Consider the following 23,168-nt stretch of genomic DNA (forward strand, 5'->3'; position numbering starts at 1 on the left):
TCATTTTACCCCCCAAAAAAAACATTTTATTAATTGATCCTTTAAAAAGCAAACGAGTGTCTTCCTGCTCCTAAATCCTAATTATGCTAGGGAGAAAGAGGTCAAGTGTACTGCTAAGCAATGATGCATAAATGTAAATTCAACATAAATTAAAATACGAAGCAAAGCATATACAAGAGAGAACACAAACACGAAGAGGTGATTTGTTAGTGGATACAGAGTTACAGCTGGAAACTACTCTTGATGCAAATAAAGATTTTTCATTGTTTAACATTATTTCAATTGTTATCTTTATTCACTAACCTATTCTAATCATGATTCCTCATACGAAAAAATTTAATTTCACTCCTAATTACATCAAATAATTTGCTTTAAGAATAAAGATACATAATTAAGCTAAATAACACCATTATATCCCTAGACATTGATTACCTAAAAGCTCTTTTCAACTTCTTAAGGTGCAAACATTTTTCAATGAATAAATCCTATAACATACATGTGCATGATCAAACTATAAATAAGACAATAACTTAGAAAAGAAATAATAATATTGAAATAACATTGAATGGATAGTAAGAATCATTACATCAAGAGTGTTTGATTGTCAAACTCTTAACAACGGGTAAAACGTAATGGCACAATGGTCCCACTCTTTTTATCTTCAAAACGTTACACAATCATGTTTTTTGACATTGACTGTGTGCCAAGTCGACATGTGCGCACTCAACGCATATACAAAGTCCAGTTAACTTAGGTGACCACACACTAAGCCGCCAAATGTAGGCTCAGAGCGCCTGCATGTGACAGTTGGCTTCCAAGTTGACTTCTTGCACTGAGTGGGTGCTGTCACGTTGAACGTGCTGTTCCAGTTCTTCAACCATCTTCCAGGCCTTTTGCTGCTGTGTCACTTTCTACAAAAAAATATAACTAAAACACTATAAATTAACTAACTTTAACATCCATTGAATAAAAACTCGGCAAAATCTAAATTCCTAACTTTTTAACTAAAAAAGAAGCGTTAAAAGAGAAGAAAGTAAAAAATTAGGTGATTTAAATATACAAATTACATATACATAACAATTATCATGTACTTATTTGAATATTCATTATCCATCATTGCATAGTACACTTGCTAGTTGCTATCACATAGTATAATACTACATTTGTTCAAATTCCTCGACAAATTAGAAATTAAATTATTGTATGGTCTAAATTTACCGTGGTGTCCATGATCTTGCGTGACGTGAAGATTAGTTATATATCCCATGAAGATTGACCGCAATCATGGACACATCATATTCCTGAAACATATAATAATTTCTCTTGCCAAACAGATGGAACAAAATACTTTGCATTGAGCAATATATTAAAATTAAACTAATAAATGGCCAGGAAGAAAAAAGGCAGAATAAACATCTTTGTACAAGTTCGGATCCACAGGGGATCCAAACAATTTGTTTCTGTTCTGTTACATCTTTCACTACACATCATTGACCTGTAAATCATTTTTTCTAAATGAATATCACTAAGCAGAATTTTCACTGTCTCTTCGCCAACGTCTTCCTCAACCCTTTGATGATTTTGGAAAACCAAATCAAGTTCATAACTGATAGCGCCAGTGGCACAACAATGACTAGCATTTGTCCAAACACGTGCATCTGTTCAATCTGTTGAATAATTGAACAATGACGTGAGATCCTAAGCTTTATGAAGTAGACTTTGCTTGACCAGAAATTAGAAAGAAATAAACCATTTTTCAGATTGCCAAGCAAGACTTAAACATTTATTACAAAAGAGAAGACATTACAGTCCTCTTGACTATGCACGTAAATGCAACAGCCATTATTCACGACTCTCATACCCCATAATAAACCACTCCCTAATCCCTATCACATATAGGTGTATTTTTAACAATCTTCATATATGAACATTTCATGACTAAGTAGTTGACATGATGGATCTACTATGACAACATTTAGCTTAGCAAACAAGGGTGTCAAATTGTAAATTTATTGGAACAAGTTCTACCAATTCAGTCTTATTATGTAGAGGTAATGGTATGTATGTATGTACAAGTGTAAATGGACAGACTACCACACTAAACGCTGATCCTTGCACACAAAAACTCCCCTCCCCCTCCCACCCAAACACATACATGCAAGTTCAGAAAGTGATCTTGTTGGAAACAAAACATTATTACATCTTAAAAGGCCAAAAATTCAATATTAAGATCTGCTTGCAGCAAAGCACCACATACCAGACAATTCTTAAATTCAGTCAGTAGCTATTACCTGGTCAAAGTGCAGGTAGACATGGTAAAACATGTAAACGAACAAAAGTATTCTGGCAACCTGGAGAAAGACCATTTCAGTTAGCATGTCTAAGATGGCAAGGATGAGATTTCTATATGGTCAACATGATATGCAATTCACAATGATTCCACAAATAACACAATAAATGAGTGACAATATATTTCAAACTGCAATGACTTGACCCACCAGCCAAGCAATGAATATTACAACCCCATTGATGAGATAAGCATTTGACTTCTTCATTCCAGCTGCATCAAGATACCTTCACAAACACAATATGTGCATTAATAAATAAATTACATGACCTATAGAGTGCATATTTAAGTGCAAGATTACCATCTCAAGTTGATCCCAGGAGTAGTTGTCTCAGAGATCAGGACCATGTATGTGTATAGCTGACCCTCCCCAGTCAACATTGAAAATGATACTGCTACTAAAGAAAGCAAATGATGAATCACCTAAATCAATGTTATTATGAAGTCATGTTAAATCCATATTTACAACCAAATAGAGTGAACAAGGAAGGAAATCAAACTCTTGCCATAATCAAGTGGAATATCTAAAAATTGAATGAGTTCAGATGAACAAGGTTAGGTTGGTTTAAACTATGCAAGTCAAAAGATATGATCCTTACATACTCATATCCACCAAGAGAAGGAAAAAACCAAAATATCATCCCAAGGTCAGCGATGAAGTAACCGACAGACACCTGTCACATTGAAATTAAAACATAATACAAATTTCATGACCAGATAAAAACAAAAATGTGTTGCAGCTCATAATATGATCTATAAACATAAGATATATATTCTTTGTTATCATTGGATGCATCAGGGAAATTAAGGCAATACAAAGTTCAAATTTGATGTAAATCATTACTAGCAACATAAAGAATGAATTACTAAATAGAGATTGGCAGAAGATATAGATAGTAGATACTAAGAAAAATGAGAAGAGCGATTTAGTTAATATATTATGTCAATATTATTTGTTAACATGCTCAGACAACATAGTTACGCACACATAAAGAAATGTTGATAACATTTCGGTCTAACTTATTCAATCCAGGATCCAACCATTATGCCAATTGCATTAATCAAACATTCTCAATCAACATGTGGTTCACGCTAGTAAAAAAATGTCATTTATGTATTTTAGTTATCAAACAGTTTACATTACTCAAGGAAGTATACAGATCTGAAGAGCAATTGCAGCATGCTTTAAAGTTAAAAAGGTGGACAATGTAAAACATGGGATTATCTTGTTTTTCTTTCTTCAGCAAATCTTTCAGAATAAAAAAACAAATTATGAAAATCAAGCAGCAAGTTAAATGCAGCTGAAGGCAAATAGCATTTCATCACCAGTATCCTACTGATCAAGTCTTGGGTGTTTGCATACTTGATCATTATACAAAAAACCTTCCTAGTTGTGGCTTCTTAGAAACATTCTTAAAACCTTAAATTCCCATGCTGGATTCCATTATCACTTCATGCACTACAAAAGACAATCCTCTACTTCATGCAAGTTAACATTACCTACTGGCTTATCGTATATGCTTACTCATCAATGATTTTCTGAAAATATAATTTCTCTTTTACCCTGGCAGCCTATGTTTTCCTCTAGGTCTGTCTGTCTTGCTTTCATAACAAGGCACGGGTGTCCTCCAAATTTAACTTCCGGTATATCTAGGGATTCAGACTCAACGTACAACATCTTCATCATTAAAATGTCAAAACATGAAAAGCCCACCAAAATCTTCAAAATAAATCTTACATATATTACCTCATACTTTTTGGAACTCCACTACATCATGGCATTCACGATAATATCAATGGCAAAAAGTCAGTGATCAAGATGATGCTATGTTGCTAATAATAACTAACCCCACTTGGCAGAGTCATAGATTGAAATAAAAATGAACTCAATGATCCATCCCTTCATTCTATTGGTTAGATGACCAGATTTAATGACATGTCCTCCACGGTGAAGAGAGACAACTATATGTGGTTATTCATTATTGTTTATCATAAAGGTGACCTAGGAAGACAAAAGGGAAACAAATTGAAAAGAGTTCACATCATTCTTACCCCCAGAGCAAAGGTAGATGATGAAGAGCTTCGAAATGTAATAAGTTCGGACAACTGGTTGTCAGAATATAGATTTGAGCAAAACACCAAGTACAACGATATAGTTGTTATGAAAATAGCATGAATTGTTGACATAGAACTGCATAAATAATAGGAAAAAAATCATAAACATACTTATCTTGTCAGAAACAAATTAAGAAACATTCCACCAAATGAAAACATCGACTCACCGGTTATTCCACTCAACGCGTTGGATTCTAGTGAGGCTGGAATAGCTCTTAAAGTGAACAGTGCTAAAAAGCTGAGTAAGATCATAGACCTGGAAAACAGGAAATATTTAGAGATAAATGTAAAATAAAAATAATAAATAGCAGTAACCTTAAAGCTCTCAAGTCAGGTGAAATACTTTAGAAAATAGAATGACAATAAAATTTAATACAACATACCATCTTGCAAGCAAAAATACCACCAATTATAGAAGTATATGGAATCAAAGGGTCTGCTAACAAATATTCCTTCAAGAACAAATTAGCCTGGTTCTGGTAAGATTTGAATTTCACCATTTCTTTAGAAGCCAACTTTGCAACACCACCCCTTGAATGAGAAATCCTTCGAAGATTTTACAGCCTTTCAGCCTTTACACTTGTCTCCTGTTATATGAATAAATACAAGTTTTATGACAAGATGTTTCAAAAACTAAAAGCCAAAGATGAATCCTAATTTGGTTTCTCTATGAATATGACTCATGAGTTAAGGATAACAATAACTATAAAAGAAGTTACATGAATTGAGGGGAAGAACATAACATCAGTAAATGTCTATTGTGTGCCAAAAGGGACAAGGACATTAGATAACTAATCAAAACTTTCTTATGGACAAGCCAAAATGTTCATATATAAGGAAAGAAGAAATACGAGGAATTTGGAGGATAGAGTATCCTCCTTGCAGAAAAGGATAGTCACATCCAGAATTAAATAAAACTGTGCTAATATCTCTAATTGAAAGCAATCTTATGCCAAATCAACTCTAAAAGGTAAGAACATCCAACAGAAAATCCAAACATTCAGAATCCAACAAAGACACCAAAACATTTGTTCGCATACAAATCGAATTGCCATAACACTCCTCTTTACTCCATCCAAAACCTCTGAAATCAATCAACAAGACAAGAAATGCTTCATATCCTTGCACATACATACCCAAGTTTCACCCAAAACTCCCAAAGGTCCATTCCAATTTCCAAATGTTTCTGTCAAGCAATGTTAATAGCAACAACTAACAACATTACCCCAGATCCACCAACCAAACCAACATATGCTAAATTCAATTATTAATACTTACAGGACATAAATTATCAATCCGGAGAGGGTAAGAGAAAAATGATATACAAATACTCTTTAGACCTAAATACCACTAATCAACGGTTTATTCATTAATACCAACCTAACCAGTTACCACTCTAAATATCACTCGCCTGAAAATCAAATAAGTTACTACTCTTGAATATTCGTAACTACTAAAATTAATGTGAAGCTGACAAAAGACAGTAAAAAATAAAAAATGGGGAGAATCTTAAATCATTTAAGAGTTGAACTTCAACAACATGCAGTTCAGATAGGGTTCTAATTTCCCCACCAACCAGCACCCAACGGTTAATATAATTGCAACCACTTGATCAAGTGGGATTTGAAATCCTAGCAGGATCTTCAAAGAACCAACTATTTGTACTTTTTCCACACATAGAAATCACTGGCGTAAGTTCAGCAACAGCAACAAACAAATAAAAAAAAAAAATCACACCACACTTCAGAGAGTAAAATCTCTTCACGAACTAAAAATATAATAAAATAAAAAATAGCCGAATCGTTTAAGCTTTAGCAGCAGTGAAGACAAAAAGGAACGGAGTGAAGTACCGAAGAAGGGCGAACTGGCGTGTCTTTGGCGAAGGGAAGAAACGCGATCGGCTGGTTGGTGAGTGCGTTTGGAAGGAAATTTGGAGTCGAGAACGGTGAAGGTAGTGGAATCATGCTGCATGAGTTGCGTTGATTGAACAAATGGGAAGGAGACATTGGAACACTGAAAACCCTAACATGTTTGGATTGGATTTGGATTGGGATTGGAAGGGGTGAGGCTAAGGAGGAAGATGGCAGATAGGAAGAAAAAATATGGTTGGCACCCCGCGTCTTTTATACACTTTCTCAATTCTTCTTCTCCTTCTTTTTTTAAAAAAAATAATAATAAACAAAATGAAAAGAAAAATAGTTCCAACTAGTTGCTAACCCATTATCCAATCGCTTTCCTTAATCATTTCAATTATTATGTGTCAAATGGACTAGATCTTTTTTCAATTAAAGTAAATCCATCTCATTTATTATGCTGGTTCCAACTTTCAATTCCATGTTTTTAGCTTTCAATAAATAAAAACAAATGTGAGAAGTCCAGGTCAGAAAATTAGTATCCATATCCAAAAGAATTAAATTTGTGAAAATATATCAGGGTTGGAAAATTAAGGGTCATAATTTTGGTGATTATCAATAAATAAAAATATTTTTAAAATTTTAAAAATTGATAATTATTCAATCATTTATTTAATGAAGAAAACATTAAATATTTTTTTAGGTGTTAAACACATTTATTTTTCACACAAAGAAAGAGAAAAAAGATTACGCGCTAGTAGTGCAGCGCATCTGATTCAGGTTAAGGGGCGATGAGGGCAGGTCAGGGGTGAGTCGACCATAGGTATCATCCCGATGTTCATTGCTATATCATCATTTGCTCTGTTATACTCAATGGACGAGATACTAGTAGATCCCGTCATTCCTATCAAAGCTATTGGACATCAATGGTATCCGACTTATGAGTATTCAAATTATAACATTTTCGATGAATCGTCACTCTCCCTTACCTTCTGCCTGAACTAATAGAAGTTGGCTTGAATTTTATTTATCAAAATGGTATTGTTTTGTAAGTTTTTTCATATTGAATTGAGGTTGAAAAATCATTTTTGATTTGTCCATGAAAGCGTCTATTCAGGAAAGGATCATATGTTTTTGTTCATTTTTTAAATCATGACATGAATTTTATTTCCATAAATATGGATATAAAACAAAAAAAAAAAAAATCACTTTTTTTTTCTTCTTACCCTAGTGTATAAAGTTTTACACATTTATTTAATCATAATTTTTATCATATATGATAAGTTTGTTAATTTTTAAAATAATTATTTTAAAGTAATTTAAACAATAATATGAGATTCTCGTTGCATAAGCATTTAACTTTAAAAAAATACATTTAGCATTTAATAAAATGTGGGGAGAATTAATAAGAAGATATTGGGTACAAAATTAGTCTTATTTATAATAGGGCTGGTTTGGAGATATTTTCATTTTTTAAATAATAAAACGAAATATGATAGATTCGCTTCAAAGATTTTTCGAGTTTAATATCAACTTAAATTAAGAAGCCAGTTCTTGATTAATTGAATAAACTGACAGCTACTGATCTGTTTTAAGGTACGTACTACTATAAGAATTTAATTTTGATCAATTATCAGTATAAAATTACAATTTTTCCAGTCTAGCACTGAATTATTGGTTAAAGATTTTATTTACTATTCAGTAACCAACCGTTGTTGAAAGTGAGATATGTGTGACTGAAACTAAAAAAACTAGAGTTATGCTGGCATTGGTTAATGATATGGAAACGGATGCAACAGGGTGCTGAGTGCAGAAAACTCTTGAAAGTTGCGGAAAATGGGGGAATCTGTTGTTGCTGTTGGAAGAAAACGAGGGTTGTGAAGGGACAGGAGTTAATTTCATGCTTCCAAGGTGACAATACGTCGTGCTTATGCAAGGTATTTGCTATTGCTATACATAATAAAATGATAAATCAATTACCTTATCATGTGAACCAAGGAATAATGATCGATGCTCATGGTAATTTAGTCTACACGACATAAAAAAAAAACCCTCATGTCACGCTTTTTATTATTATTTGTACACAAAGTTTGCATGAATAAAGTTAATTTCACGTTGACATTGTAAAGTCATCATTCTATTCTATATATATGTGATATAAAAGAATGTTTCAAATCTGCCACTTCAAGCGGAACCCCGGTCTTCAAAACTACAAGCTTATCACCTAAAGTCAAAGTTAGCAATGAAATGAAGTCAAAAAAATTGGTGTTATAAACAACAGCCTGCATGCGATACTTCCTGTATATCATGAAGGAACTCATACATTAACCATTCTTGAACAGACTCTTTCAAAATTTCGTCACTGCGAATCTAAGAAAAATTATATTTTTATTCTTCTGATATTCTGATTGTGTAATTTTAGATTTTTAATTCTAATTGCGCTAATTAGGATCTTCAAGTTTTGTCCCATTCATAATCGGGTCCTTTTAAAGAATGCTTGATGGAAGGTTGAGGCACTCCAAGATTGTTCCTCAAAACCTTTGTTTGGAGTCAAAACCAACTCAAAAATCCATTTCAGAAACAAAAATTGTAACTAAACAAAGTGAAGACCAGTCCATTAGTCAGTCGCTTAGCATCAAGTCCAAGAGGCACCAAGACAATGTTGTAATTTTAATATTTATTTAAAAAGAATCTTTTTAAAAGATTTAATTAAATATACAATAAAAGTTATGATATTTAAATTTCAAAATTTGAAATTCAAATCTTTTACAATTAAGCAATCAATTATATTTCCTATTAATGTCAATAAAAGTGAAAATTAAGAGAGAGACAATCACAATTATAGACTTATAATTGGTGATAAAAAAGATTGGCTAACTGTATTTGAAAGTGATTTTAAAAGGTGATGAAACAATTGTTTTGTCTTTTCTCTTTGTTTCTATTAATCTCTTTCTTTCTTTACTCTTGGTTTTTCTTTGCTAGTTCCCCGTTAAGGTGTTCTTGTTGCATCATAGGAGGTGTGGGTTAAGACGTTCTTGTTGCATCTTGGGAGGTGTGAAATACTGTAGATAAACCTTATTAATCAGTGACCGTCATGCCTCAGAGAATTCAATCACGTACTCCACTTAATTTTTTTACTTCAGCAACAACATACAATAGTATCCAAGTCATTAATGTACATCATCAGCATTAATTAATCAAATCAAGGTTTTCTCCTATTTGGAGCTTGGGGAGCATATATTCCTGTTAATTATATATGAAGGATGGGCAAGAACAGTTTCACATTTGCTATAGAACAACAATCCAATACAGATAACATTCTCTCTAATAATAATTAATAAAGATCAAATTAACGCGAGGCACATAATCCATAAAATGTCTAAACCTCAAATATATTTGTTATTGCTTATTCAATGATTTTTCATTAGTTTCAATTTTGGTAGTATCAGCCATATGGTAAGGTAAACTTGAACAACATAATTATATACCAGAAGAGCTTAATTAAATGCTAACACAATTCAATGAAATTTGATTTGATAGAAATATACTACAGTAATTAGTCCCCTGCACATGCTTTAGCATGCCACAGAAGATGCTTGCAAACAACATTAAAGCTGGACATTTTACAAGCACTGAAAAAGAGATTTCGTGAGATCAATCTCACTTCTTGCCAGCCTCTATTCTGGATTCCCACTTTGCTCTCTTGAAATTGATAAGCACATGGGTAGCGAAGACAAAAGATGCTTTCACATGATCAAGCCCCATATCCTTTTAGCCAACTTGACATTTTCCACAAAATTTGAATGTTTCTTAAATGGGAACCCGGAGATGGAAGTTTGAGGCACACCAGAGTCTCCCAAAACATTAATGTTAGGAACCAAATTATCTATAACATTTAACATATTTCGAAGTTTAGACTTTAGAATACAAATACTTCTCCAACAACAGACTAAAGAGCACAAGTAGATATTCACTCTGCATTTTATTAGCTGGCTGCCTTATACCAACAAAAAAATTTATGATTTATTTATGGCATCAGATAAAATATTGTGCCCTGCACTATACCAACTTAGACTACTATAGTACACGTGCTTTAACGCATGTCATGTTTGTTGTTGTGAACATTTGAAAAACACTCTTACATACACAATTAATTAAAGTTATATACTAAGTTTGTTAGAGTTTGAAAAACACTCGTAGGACCCTAACTCAAGTAAAAATCTATTTTAAAAAATAAAATTAATAATTACTATCATAAAAGAAGTTAAAAGACTTAAAGATGATATGGGATTCCAAACAAACGATATTTGTTTTTAACTATTTATTTAATATTATTTTGATATTATTGTTTATCTCCTAAGAACGTGAAATGAACATCTAAATAATTCATGTCTAGAAATATAATGATATCATTTAGTCTTGTTTATGCATTTTTATTCTTAAAAAAGCAAATTATTTGATGTAGCTCTTAAGGGATTAAATGTGAAATGAGGTAATTTAGACTCTTTCAAATGAGGGATTATGGTTAGGGTAAGTTAGTGGATAAAGGTAATAATCAAAATAACTTTAAATAGTGGAAGATTCTTAATGTTGCATTAAGAGTAGTTTCAGTAAGCTTAGTCCCAACACATTCTGTAATAGTGCTTCAACCGACAGCTCATCCCGAGTGTGTGTGTTCTATCTCTTTGATGTTGTGTTCTGCTTAATTATTTTTATTTATGTTAAATTTTACATTTTCGTATCATTATTCGACCAATATCGAATTTAATTAATCAATTCTTTAAAATTAGACATATACAAACTCTGAGAACAATCAAAGTTTTTATGAACTCGATATTCGATCATATCATTTTAAAATATTACTTGGATGAATTAGTAGATTTGTCAAAGAGTTAACAAAAACTTATTTAAAAATAAAATTAATAATTATCATCATAAAAGAAGTAAAGACGGTATGAGAATTCAATCGAACGATATTTGTTTCTAAGAGACAAATGATATAAAGTGTAATTATAAAAAACTTTGCCAGCACAATATATTTAGTCTTGTATTTGGAAAGTATTTCTATCAAATTTATAATTAATCTATTATTTATTATTGTGATAACTTCTAATATTTTTTTATTCATAAAAATAGAAGATAATATTAAAAATTTATACAGAAATCACTCGGACACCTTAGTTTACCAACTAAGTTAAAAAAAAACTAAGTTAAATTCCTTTTACTTCCAACTTCTACCTAATACTAGGAAAAGAGAATAATGCAATTCCCAAATTTATAGCAATGCTGACTTTCTAATGACTATTAATAGAAGTGTTATCATCACATTTTTTTTTCTTTAGAATTACACTTGTAAACATATCTTAGCTTTTTTAATTCTAAGCTCTCAATATAGGTAGGTAGATAGCATATGGCTTTAGTATTTTACCATGAACATGGTATCATACAAAAAGTGTAATGACATGTACAAGAAGAATTTAAGTCAAAATAGCAGAAATTTTGCACTTCCAAAATCACGAAACTTAACTAGGTGAGTGAGATGATAGACCTATGGAACAAACATAAAACAGGTTTAGGTAAGATACTTTAATTAGTTAGTTTCTTTCAAAGCTGGAATGCATAAATTAATTTTAAGAGAAAAAACTCGATTTAATTTATTTTTATTTTGTTTTTTAGAAGAGATGTTTAGGAGGAGGTTAAATAGTTATCTTAAATTGTAGATCGTAAGACGGAGGAAATCTAAGTCTACTTATCTTTAATTTAATTTCTAGGGATTAAAAAATTAAAACTTGTTTACTTACCAAGTGAATCCCTTCCCCTTGATTAGCTAGCTAATTCTTAGGTACAAAATAGAAGAAATAGAAAGAGGAGGATAAGCATAAAAATGATGGAATTGGTGTGTGTGAAGGAAGAAATGGCAAAATTAGAGTCAGCAGTGATAATAGCGATGAAGGGACACCCAGGCAGCGGGAAAAGCACGTTGGCAAAGTCCATAGCCTCATCTCTCCGAATCCCTCTGTTAGACAAAGACGATGTCAAAGATTGCACCCAACCCTTGCTGCTAACCTCACCCGCCACACTCCTCAACGACCTCTCATACGACGCCATCTGGCACATCGCCTCCACGCAGCTCCGCCTCGGCCTCAGCGTCCTCCTCGACTCCCCGCTCTCCCGCCGCGCCCACCTCGATCGCCTCCTTCACCTCGCCGCCTCCGCCTCCGCCCGCCTCCTCGTCATCGAGTGCAGGCCCGGCAACCACCGCGAGTGGCGTCGGAGGCTGGAGGCGCGCGGTGGAGGTGGAGGTGGACACAAGCCTGGCACGTGGGAGGAACTGGAGACCCTTCTGGAAGGGTACGGAGGGTGCACGGAGTACGACGTGGGTGACGTGCCCAAGCTCGTGGTGGATACAACCGCCAATCTTCCTTTGGAAGAGATGTGTTCCGCTGCGCTGGACTTCATCTTCGCTCACGCTGCTAAGCCAACTCTGATTTAGCCACGTGGCTTTCATCGTTCCTTCTGATAATATCTTCTTTCTTCTAAGATCGCTCTGCTAGCATATATATACGATAGGATTGTAAACATAAATTCTGCTTGTTAAATTCTACTCCCTTATACTATTTGTTTATTGTTTTTTTACCATTTTTTATACAAAATATTTGATTGGTCGGTCACTTGCTAGATATCTTGTTGAGATTAAAACTTATTCTTTAGGAACTAATTATCTTTAGCACATGTTTAGTCCATAGAAGAAACAAAAGAAAATGAAATCAAATACGAAAGTGAGGGAAGAAAAAAAAATTTGGAAAATTTATGATTTTGTAAATTATTTGATAGGAAAGAAGTTAAAAGATGATTTTTTTTCTCTTCCTTAATTATGTAAAAAGTAAAGAAAAAAATAAAATGAATATATAAATGTTCTTAATAAAGAAAATAAATATAAAAAGTAAAAAGAATTTTAGTTATCCTTTTTCTCCTCCTTCCTCTCTTCCAAAATGGACAGATTATTATAACAGATTAACAGTGAATTTCACGTTCTTTTTATTCATCATTTCCTCTAAATACCAAACAAAAGAACAATTGAAATTGATGTCTTCTTTCACCATACCCGCATTTGTTTCTCTGGTTTTCACTTTATGCATCTATTCCAATTAATTTCTATCATTAGTTTAATTTTTTATTTATTTGTGATGAAATTATAAGAACTCATATACCACATATTTTAAGTTATCAAAATACTAAATGTGCTTTTATTTGTTTCAAATGATAATTAAGAAAACTTGAGGATGATGGTGCGCCATTTCTTTTTTATTCTTCAGAAAAATCCATACCAACCACCTTAATTATATTAGTGGTATGAAAAGTGACAGCAGCGACAGAAAATTTATGAAAAATAAGTACTTTACGCGTTACATGAATGTTCATAAACGTAGGAAAACTATATATAAAAGGAAGAATAAAACAATATTCATAAAAAAACTAAACTTAGAAATTATCTCAATTTTAAGAACCAAGATTCGAATTTAGTTAAAGCCTTCAAGGATATATCAAATATGTTTGACATATGTCTAGATTTTGTACGATCAATAATGATTAAATATTGTAAAAAAAAAAAAAGTTAATGTGAAAACTGAAATAATGCTCCTAGAATATGATACACCTAAATTCCAATCGATCGAACGATGGCATCTGCAAGGAATTAAATGTGTTCCTTGTGTGTTGGAGAATCTGCAATTTTTAATATTCATTTTTGAAATTGTTATTAGCAATTTAGCACGTTCATTTTAGGATGATCTGGAACGTAGAACTGCACCGAAATCTTTATCCGTCATAAAACAAACAAATTTACGTTGGACCCACTTGCTTTGAGAAAGTTGATAATGCCTACATGACTACAAATACTATGCCAAGTGAAAAACGTCAATACGTGTAGCAGTAACTAAAATTTTACTATCCCTTTAGCAGAGCGATTTCCTATTTTGGCCAATACAATATTAATTTCAAGCCCAAGCTAGGGTGCTTAATGAATGAAATTTGCGTCTATATCAATATTTCAAACAATAACAAATGAAAAAAAGGGAAAATCATAAGGAAGATGCAATTAGCACAAGATGCAATTAGCACATAGGAGACCCAAAGGCCAAAGTACATGCTTTTACTATCCAAGGCTTTCGACCACCACACACAATCAACCAACACCGAAACTCACCCTTTCAAATCCATGGTATCTGTCGATCTTAAATGTCATTAATTCAGAATGATTCTATTTCAAAGTGAACAAAACAGTCATCAAGTAAAATAAAGGATAATAACATCTTTTCAATTGGTTAATGGCAAAACAGTCACTCTCTGTTGAATCATTAAAATATTTAGCATTAAATAATTATTAATACCCAAAAAACTTACAACAACATGTAAATTTTCTTTTGTGCATTATACACAACGAAAAAAACCTTCTGCACCCAATATTTCAATATTCTGTCGCATCTTTCTTTTCAAACTTTGTTTCTATAATTTCGCACTCTCATACCTCGGAATATAGCACCATTTGCCGAAAGGAGAAAAAAGATAAATGCCGTTTATGTTCAACCCAATCCTTTGCGTCTGGTTGCAGGTGTACTGCATTAGAAAATTGGTAAAAAAAAACAAAGAAACTATCACAACATTTTCATCTTATTAAGAGGAGGCGGAGTAGCATCTTGAATATGATAAAATTCAAATGCAGTTTAATAAATAATTAGACATACTAAACTTGATGAACTTTTAAAATCCAACTCACATGTATTTTTATGAAAAACATACTTAAGTGTTGTTTTCAATTAAAATTTCATTATAAATAAATTTTTCATTAAATAAGATTATAAATGATTGAAATAAAACTTCAATTTTAAAAAATGTTAACACATGCTAACATAAATGATTGAAATAAAACTCCAATTCTAATAAATAAATAACACAAAAAATACATAAATTTGTCGTTTTGAATATGAACTACTTGAACAAACAAAGATATGTGAGAGATTAATAGAAAGAGAGTCAAGTCATTCACTAATGTACTAACTTTTTATGCTTAAATTTCCTAGCCACTTTTTCCTCCTCTTTTTTTTGGGAAAAATGTAAATTATATTAAACCCAAAATGATACAACAATAAACGGGACATAACCCGCAGTTAGAGAAAATCAAAAGTCTCCCTAATATAAGAAGGTCTATATCAAGATGTTAAAACAAATGCAACAGGTGCGTTTGTCTATACATAAGAAACTTAATCTTGCTAATAACATCTATTATAAAAAATTGATCATTTTCAAAAATCAGCTTGTTCCTAGACAGCTAGATGCAGTAAACTGTAATTGCTATAGCCAGACAACGAAATTTTCCTTGAACACCTGATGTGGATCTGCCCCTAATTAAAGAGTCAGTAATGCGCTGCAAATAAGTGAAACGCATGCGGAAATGAGCCAAATCACGAATGTGAGCCCAAACTTGGAGAGATTTCCTGCAAGAAAAGAACAAATGAGCATTTGACTCAGCCTCATTTGAACATAAAGGGCAGAGGGAACCCTTGTTAAAAAAAGTAGCTTTGTCAAGAGTAAGCAACCGGTTCCTTTTAGCAAGCCATATAATGAAAGACATCTTAGGGGAAATTGTTGGATTCCATATAACAGAACACCAACTAACAGTAGGCTTGACACCTCTAATGTATTAATAGACTTTACCAATAAACAATTGTTCATTGGTGCTCTAAGATTGAATCCTTTTTTTGACCTCTTCCGTACTTAGCTCTTTGGAAATAATAAAGTCCCTTATCTGAATGATTTTCTTTATCAGAACTGAATCTGATGAAGAAATATTGTAATTTCACACATCGCTCCCTCTGAAATAGTAATGGTGAACCCACCGAACTCATAGAGAATCTTTCTTACAATGAAAGTCTCACAGGATACGGGAAAGAAACGCAAGGTTGAGGCAAAGGAAAAATCTCCATCCAGAAATTCACAATTCCTTGAATAACTACTCTGATCAACTCTAGCTTACCTGCATAAGATAAAGACTTCCTGCTCCATCCCTGAATCAGGCCAGTAATCTTGGAAAGCAAGGGAGTATAGTGACATACATTTAATCTAGATGATAAAAGGGGAGCACCCAAGTATCTAAAAGGGAAGCCACCCAAGCTAAATCCAGTAAGCTGCTGAATATGAGAAAGCTCATGAGACCTAATATCGGCTGAGGATATGACAGATTTATCAGAGCTGATGGAAAGCCTTGAAACCCTACAGAAGTGCTGAAGCTTGGCAAACATAGTTGACACAGAAGGGATATCTCCTCTAGATAGAAACATAATATCATCTGCAAAAGCCAAATGAGATAGTTGAATACCTACATAGTTGGGATGAAATTTAAAATTGACATTATCCTTGAGGCTGCTCATATCTCTGGAAAAGTACTCCAAACAAAGCACAAACAGATAAGGGGAGAGATGATCCCCTTGTTTAAGACCCCGCTGCCCTTTGAAGTGGCCATAAATGGATCCATTGACTGCCACACTAAAGGAAGTGGAAGAAACACATTCCATGATCCAAGTACAAAACTGAGCTGGGAAGCCAATGGACTTAAGCATCCAATCCAAGAATTCCCAGGAAATGAAATCATAAGCTTTATGCAAGTCAATTTTCAGGAGACATATCGGAGAGGATCTTTTCCGTGCATATTTGCACAAAATCTCTTGAACTAGAAAGATGTTGTCCATCATCTTTCTGTTCTTAATGAAGACAGTTTGAGTTTCCTCAATATTAGTCTCAAGCATTAGGGCTATGCGGTTGACCAGAATTTTAGACATAATCTTGTATAACAAATTACAACAAGATATGGGTCTAAAATAATTAATCTGGGAGGCCTGATCATACTTAAGAATAAGCACAATAATAGCATGATTGATCTATTTTAAAATTTTAATCACATGTTTTTATATGCATTTATAGTCCTGCTAATAAACATGAAAACTAGCACTGTATACTAGTACTTGACATGGTCACAATATTTATTTATATATTAAAACCTTGGGTCATGCTAACCAGACAAGAGAAATTTGAGAGAGAATAATAAAAAGACAGAACAATCAACGTGTAGTTCGCGTTTTCTTTCCCTTTCAGGAACACAGGTAGTCTCGGTTACCGAGCATCATCTCTCTCTGTTTTTATCCCTATTATCTTCTCTTCCCATTTTTTGGTCAACCTTTGGTCGTTGGTTTTTTTCTCTCTTTCCATTCCATGTCTTCCTTTCTCTGGTTCAAATGACTTAGAGACCCTTAAGCACTCTAGAATATATGGCAAACTAGCCATCTTCTTCAGTTTTCTGTTTCTTTCTCTCTTTTTTTTGCAGCGTTTTGAAGCCTCTTCCAAGTGTCTCTTACTCAAGATTTCCCTCTGGTTCATTCTCTCAAGCTGCTGTTGAGTTCATCTTCCCTCTTAACTCAAAGGGTAACATAACACCCTGTATGTAATATTTATTCTTCTTTTGCTCTTCACGTCTTTCCCATGTTAGTTAAGTGCTAAAAGTTCAAACTTTTTTGTTCTCATGCCTCAGTTTATTTGATGGGCCATCCCCAGATGAAAAATCATCTCAGTTTTTGCTTCTGGGAATCTGAGTTTTGTTGCTTGACTTGCAAGTGACTTTGGTCTTGTGGTTGGGGAAACAGTGACCTTTCTCAATTTTGCTTATTTAATTTGGGCTTAGTTTGTTTAGTAATCGATTATGTCAGCTAGCTTTTCAATTGAGATGGGTACTTAAAGGGGTTTAATTTCTTCTTTTGCTTCTAAATTAAGTCAAACAGTCGTTTGACTCAATTGGAATCTTGTATATTTGGGGTCATGGATAACTCAAATGATTCATCATCATCCTTGAGTTTTGTATCATCTCGCCTTTCACATGGTTCTAGTAATCACAACGTGTCTTCCTCCACCAGCAATGAGCATGGGGCAAATATTGAAATTTTGAGTCTGAATAAGCTCAGTGGAAGCCTTGAGAAGCTATTGATTGAGACTGAGTATGATTATAGTGATGCTGAGATTCTTGTTGAAGACATCCCTGTGGGTATTCATCGCTGTATATTGGCGTCGCGTAGTCTGTTTTTCCATGAGCTTTTTAAGAAAGGGACTGATGGATCAGGCAAGGAAGGAAAGCCAAGGTATCTCATGTCAGATTTGGTGCCTTATGGCACAGTTGGATATGAAGCTTTCCAAGTGTTCTTGTACTATTTGTATACTGGAAGGTTAAAGGCTTCACCAACAGAAGTGACAACATGTGTCGATGAAACATGTACCCATGATGCATGCCGCCCTGCTATCAATTATGCCTTAGAGCTGATGTATGCTTCTGCCACTTTTCAGATGAAAGAGCTGGTTTTACTTTTTCAGGTATATTGTGTTTTTTATTGTGTCATTTCTAGTTCTTCTTCCTTTATCTTATTACTATTTTTGCATGTAAAGAGGAAATGTGACAAATTCCGAGCAATTCCACACAATCATTCTGGTCTGAATAACATAGAAATACTACCAGTTATCCCAATGTTTACCTAAGACTAAAAGCAGATAATTGTTGTACTTTTGGCAAGTTTTTGGAAATTATTTCCAATTTACATGTGTGCCTTTTGGAATGTGTTCAACACTTTATCTATGCTCCTAGTGAACAAATTTTGAAATAGATGTACACCTAGCCTACCTGCACACACACATGCACACTTGTGACTACACTATGTACCTTTGTCCACTAAGCTCTTCTGATTTTCCACTGCTGCTTTTAACTTCTAACATATATCTTGAAGATGATATTTAGTCATCCTATATTACATTCTCCGTTACTTCTATGCTTCTCTATTATTACAAAAAAAAAAAAAAAGACAGCTATCTTTTGCTTAACAAATCTAATGTAAATATCTCTTCACTGATGCAGCGGCATCTCCTAAATTTTGTTGAGAAGGCTCTTGTGGAAGATGTCATTCCTATTCTTATGGCTGCTTTCAACTGCCAACTAGACCAGCTTCTCTCTCAGTGCATTCGTAGAGTAGCAAGGTCTGACTTTGACAACACATCTTTGGAAAAAGAGCTCCCTCGTGAAGTTGTGACTGAAATCAAATTGCTCCGACTCCCATTTCAGCCAGAATCCACACCTAATGCAATGGAAGTGGAGTCCTTGAATGAAAAGAGTATAAGGAGAATCCACAAGGCATTGGACTCTGATGATGTTGAGCTACTGAAGCTTCTTCTAAATGAGTCTAGTGTCACTCTAGATGATGCACATGCCCTGCACTATGCTTGTGCCTATAGCGATTCTAAGGTTATTCAAGAAGTTCTTAGTCTAGGCATGGCTGATATTCTTCGTAGAAATTCCCGAGGATACACAGTTCTTCATGTGGCTGCAAGGCGAAAGGATCCATCCATTTTGGTAGCACTACTGAATAAAGGGGCGTGTGCATCAGATACCACTCCAGATGGACAAACTGCTCTTGCAATTTGTCAGAGGTTGACGAGATACAAGGATTATCAAGAGCAAACAGTCCAGTGTAAGGAATCTAACAAGGACAGGCTCTGTGTTGATGTCCTGGAGAGGGAGATGAGAAGAAATTCTATGACTGTGAATATGTCTGTTTCATCACAGCTAACAGCCAATGATTTGCACATGAGACTGGATTACCTTGAAGATAGAGGTAGGGCTTTCTCTTGTCTAGGTCACTTTGTTTCTATGCATATTGGGTTTTGGACCTTTTACTGGTTGAGCTGGAAAGTTGAAAGGGTAAAAATCTGCAATAAATATCTGTGCACAATCAAATCCTCCTAATTACTGTTATAATGGTAACTTATTAATTACAAATACATAGTTAATGCCAACAAGCTGTTATTTTACTTTAGGAATATGCATGCATCATAATCCCAACAAAACTATAGTTGCATGATGCTTTTAAATTTGGAAGTCTATGGACATCATCTAATTAAAATGCTCCATATGTTGCAGTTGCATTTGCTCGGCTGTTTTTTCCTGCTGAGGCTAGGGTAGCCATTGAGAATGCTGAAGCAGATTCATCGTCGATGTACGCAAACTCATCGGCTTTGAAGGGCACAAATGGCAACCTGAAACAAGTAGATCTAAATGAATCTCCCTCTGCTCATACCAGAAAACTTCAGTTAAGATTACATGCCCTTATGAAAACAGGTATGTCCAAGACAATTTTGAAATAGCATCCTATAGAGGTTATGCATCTGTGGAATGTGGATATGACTTGTTCTATTAACACCAAATCAAGCTTGCTTGTATGTTGCCTTGGTTGGAACATTCCAAAATTGTGAAAATCTCAGAATTACCCGATGCCAAGAAAAAAAGAAAAAATAAAAGTGACCACTTACACAGATGGAGTGTAGTAACTACTAATTAATAAAGAAACTTTTTATCACTTGTAGTACTCTTATTTTATTTTATATAAGCAAAGTTTATTTAAAAACAGGGTACAAGGGATACTCTAACTCATGTACAAGAGTCTTATAAGACCAAATCAGACGGATAAGAGACAAGTTATACTGTTATAGGATTAGTTGTCCAATCAGAAAAAGGAGCATTGAACACTACTTATTTTTCCTTAAAAGCATGTCTAGGATCTAAACTTAATGAATTCTAGTGTGCTAGTGAAGTTAAAAGGAAAAACCCGAAACAAAATATTGTTTCTCATAATCTAAGTAGACCATATCATAGCGTACCAAATAAGATATCAAATGGAACTCATTTTTTTCCTTCTTATGATAGAGTTAACCATGCAATTGTAGTACTTTATAACTTAACACAAATGGAAATGAATTTAGTGTAACTTGCAATTGTAGAGGAAAAAGAATGATGGTGGTTTAATGTTGTTACTAAAACTCTGTGAATGCTTTCTGAATTGTGTACAGTTGAGAATGGTAGGCGCTTCTTTCCCCATTGCTCTGAAGTGCTTGATAAGTTTCTGGAAGATGACGATATGCCAGATGTTTTCTTCCTAGAGAAGGGCAGTGAAGACGAGCAGAGAATCAAGAAAGCACGCTTCATGGAACTTAAAGATGATGTGCAGAAGGCATTTCACAAGGATATGGCTGAAAATAACCATTCTGGTTTTTCATCTACGGTGTCTTCCTCATCTTCCTCAACTCGTAGGGAAGGTCTTAACCATAGAGTGAGGAGAAAATGAAGCCCATGTTCTTCTAGAGTAGAGTGTTGCAACTTGCAAGTAGAAGCAGTGACATATTTGGCAAATAAGATGTTCTGTTAAATTAGGGGTTTTTGCTGATGAACATGGGAGATTTTTACTAGCTTGATTTAGTTTCTTATAGTTGTTGGACCAAGAGAAGAGAAGAAGGAAAGAATGGAAGACGAATTGGCTTAGTAATATCTTTGTTCCTTTTCCAAGACCCAAAAGTGTGTATTTTTTACTTTGTTATATGATCCTAGATTGTTATATAATTGAAAATCTCACCTCCTGTAATAATTACTTTAAAGATGACATGCAAGACTATTTAAAAGTCATTTCTAATTGATTATCCTTGCAAAATTGTATGTCCGTTGTACACCAAAATAATTGTATATATTGAAAACATATAAATACTAAACTCTTGTTTCAGTTGCAAGGAGTCACCCTTGTCTTCAACAAAGTAATGGAAGGTTTGATGTGGACTTATTGCTATAGTGAAGCTGGTTGAGTGTTGTTTAGATTTTTTATTTATTTTTAGAATTGATATATTACTATAAAACAAAATAATATATCGGGCATCTAAAAGGATTAGTGGGATGAATATCACCTTTACTGTTAAAGTCATTATTTGTAAATTGTAATGAAATGATAACTGTGATGTTACTCGTCAACCAACCAATTTAGAAGGTGAAATTACATTTTTTGCCTTTTCAACAAGACACGTGGGATTATGTTATCAGACATCAAGCCATAAACTATTTATATATTAAAGGATTAATGGATTCCAGCACAACTCACGGAGGGTGTCTCAATATTTTTAATTTTTTTTCCCTTATTTTAATCCTCTGAGTCACTTTCTTCATTTTTTTTTCTTCCTTTTCTTAACTTTTTTATTCGTATTGCTACTGGGCTACGGTCAAGAATCAAGAAACTTGTTGGTAGAAAGCCCAACAAAATAGATGTAGACATGGCAAGAAAATCGGTACCCGTCTAAATCAGTCCCGACCTTGACGGGTAATACCCGAGTTGACCAGTTATGGATTCAGGTTTGAATTTTCCCCGATAATCAAAAGTCGGGTATGGGTTCCACCCCGACCCCGAACCTGGACCCGCCCCGCCACTTAATTTTTAGAATTTTTGCATAATTTAATCAAAAGGCCTATAATTTTTATTACTAGTTAATTTTATTTTAGAATTTTTACATAATTTAACATTTTTTTCTTAACGATTTTTGTAGACACATGTGTTATAATAAATTTACTGATATATAAGTAATTAAAAATAAATGTTTAACAATCAATTTATTTTTTCTAAAATCAAATTTTTAATATTTTCTTTACAAAAAAAATTATTTTTCTAATTTGAATCGGGTACGGGACGGGGTCGGGGATATTTGATACCCAACGGGTACGGGGATGAGATAATAAATTTTAACCCTCAGGGTACGGGTATGGGGACATGTTAGGGAGTTGGGATCAGGGATTGGGGAGACAATACCCGTCCTCGTTCCGCCCCATTGCCATGTCTAAGCAAAAGTAAGTGGTAGAAAGCCCCCCAAAAAAAGGATGTCCTCTTAAGCTCACCACGCACATTAACTTGAGGGAGATACTATTGGCCCTTTCCCAATTTGCTCCTGGCTCCTACCCA

General features: G+C 33.8%; 2 protein-coding genes across 8 annotated transcripts; one reads left to right on the forward strand and one right to left on the reverse strand.

Moving 5' to 3' along the window:
- Positions 1-542: 542 nt before the first annotated feature.
- LOC100815525 (TLC domain-containing protein 4-B) lies at positions 543-6,593 on the reverse strand. Of its 5 annotated transcripts, none has more exons than XM_014770394.3 (10): positions 6,313-6,592; positions 4,846-5,049; positions 4,630-4,718; positions 4,400-4,538; positions 2,947-3,021; positions 2,649-2,770; positions 2,499-2,574; positions 2,292-2,351; positions 1,219-1,301; positions 693-911 (listed from the first exon to the last, which is right to left on the reverse strand). In XM_014770394.3, exons 2-9 carry the CDS (start codon positions 4,960-4,962, stop codon positions 1,251-1,253), a joined length of 729 nt encoding a protein of 242 aa, XP_014625880.1. In that variant the 5' UTR covers positions 4,963-5,049; positions 6,313-6,592; the 3' UTR covers positions 693-911; positions 1,219-1,250. The 5 variants fall into 5 exon arrangements, with proteins under 5 accessions (XP_006575637.1, XP_040865344.1, XP_014625880.1 ...); XM_006575575.4 differs by having other exon boundaries at positions 785-927; positions 6,313-6,593; XM_006575574.4 differs by lacking the exon at positions 1,219-1,301 and having other exon boundaries at positions 543-911; positions 6,313-6,593.
- A 10,798-nt stretch (positions 6,594-17,391) lies between these two features.
- On the forward strand, positions 17,392-21,793 carry LOC100816582 (BTB/POZ domain and ankyrin repeat-containing protein NPR1). Of its 3 annotated transcripts, none has more exons than XM_006575576.4 (5): positions 17,392-17,805; positions 17,897-18,726; positions 19,262-20,015; positions 20,321-20,518; positions 21,247-21,793. In XM_006575576.4, the coding sequence occupies exons 2-5, from the start codon at positions 18,181-18,183 to the stop codon at positions 21,519-21,521; spliced, it is 1,773 nt and encodes a 590-aa protein (XP_006575639.1). In that variant the 5' UTR covers positions 17,392-17,805; positions 17,897-18,180; the 3' UTR covers positions 21,522-21,793. The 3 variants fall into 3 exon arrangements, with proteins under 3 accessions (XP_006575639.1, XP_003519533.1, XP_006575640.1); XM_006575577.4 differs by having other exon boundaries at positions 17,401-17,790; XM_003519485.5 differs by having other exon boundaries at positions 17,392-18,726.
- The last annotated feature ends 1,375 nt before the right edge of the window (positions 21,794-23,168 follow it).

Source organism: Glycine max, chromosome 2 (genome assembly GCF_000004515.6).
Source record: "Glycine max cultivar Williams 82 chromosome 2, Glycine_max_v4.0, whole genome shotgun sequence".
Taxonomy (NCBI): Eukaryota; Viridiplantae; Streptophyta; class Magnoliopsida; order Fabales; family Fabaceae; genus Glycine; species Glycine max.

Coding starts and splice junctions, on each gene's coding strand:
- LOC100815525 (XM_041009407.1), bottom strand. CDS start 4,962: ATGGTGAAATTCAAATCTTACCAGAACCAGGCTAATTTGTTCTTGAAG. Junction 4,719..4,845: donor GTATTTTTGCTTGCAAGATG/GTATGTTGTATT, acceptor CCTGTTTTCCAG/GTCTATGATCTTACTCAGCT. Junction 2,771..2,946: donor CTCTTGGTGGATATGAGTAT/GTAAGGATCATA, acceptor ACATTGATTTAG/GTGATTCATCATTTGCTTTC.
- LOC100816582 (XM_003519485.5), top strand. CDS start 18,181: ATGGATAACTCAAATGATTCATCATCATCCTTGAGTTTTGTATCATCT. Junction 18,727..19,261: donor AGCTGGTTTTACTTTTTCAG/GTATATTGTGTT, acceptor TCACTGATGCAG/CGGCATCTCCTAAATTTTGT. Junction 20,519..21,246: donor ACATGCCCTTATGAAAACAG/GTATGTCCAAGA, acceptor AATTGTGTACAG/TTGAGAATGGTAGGCGCTTC.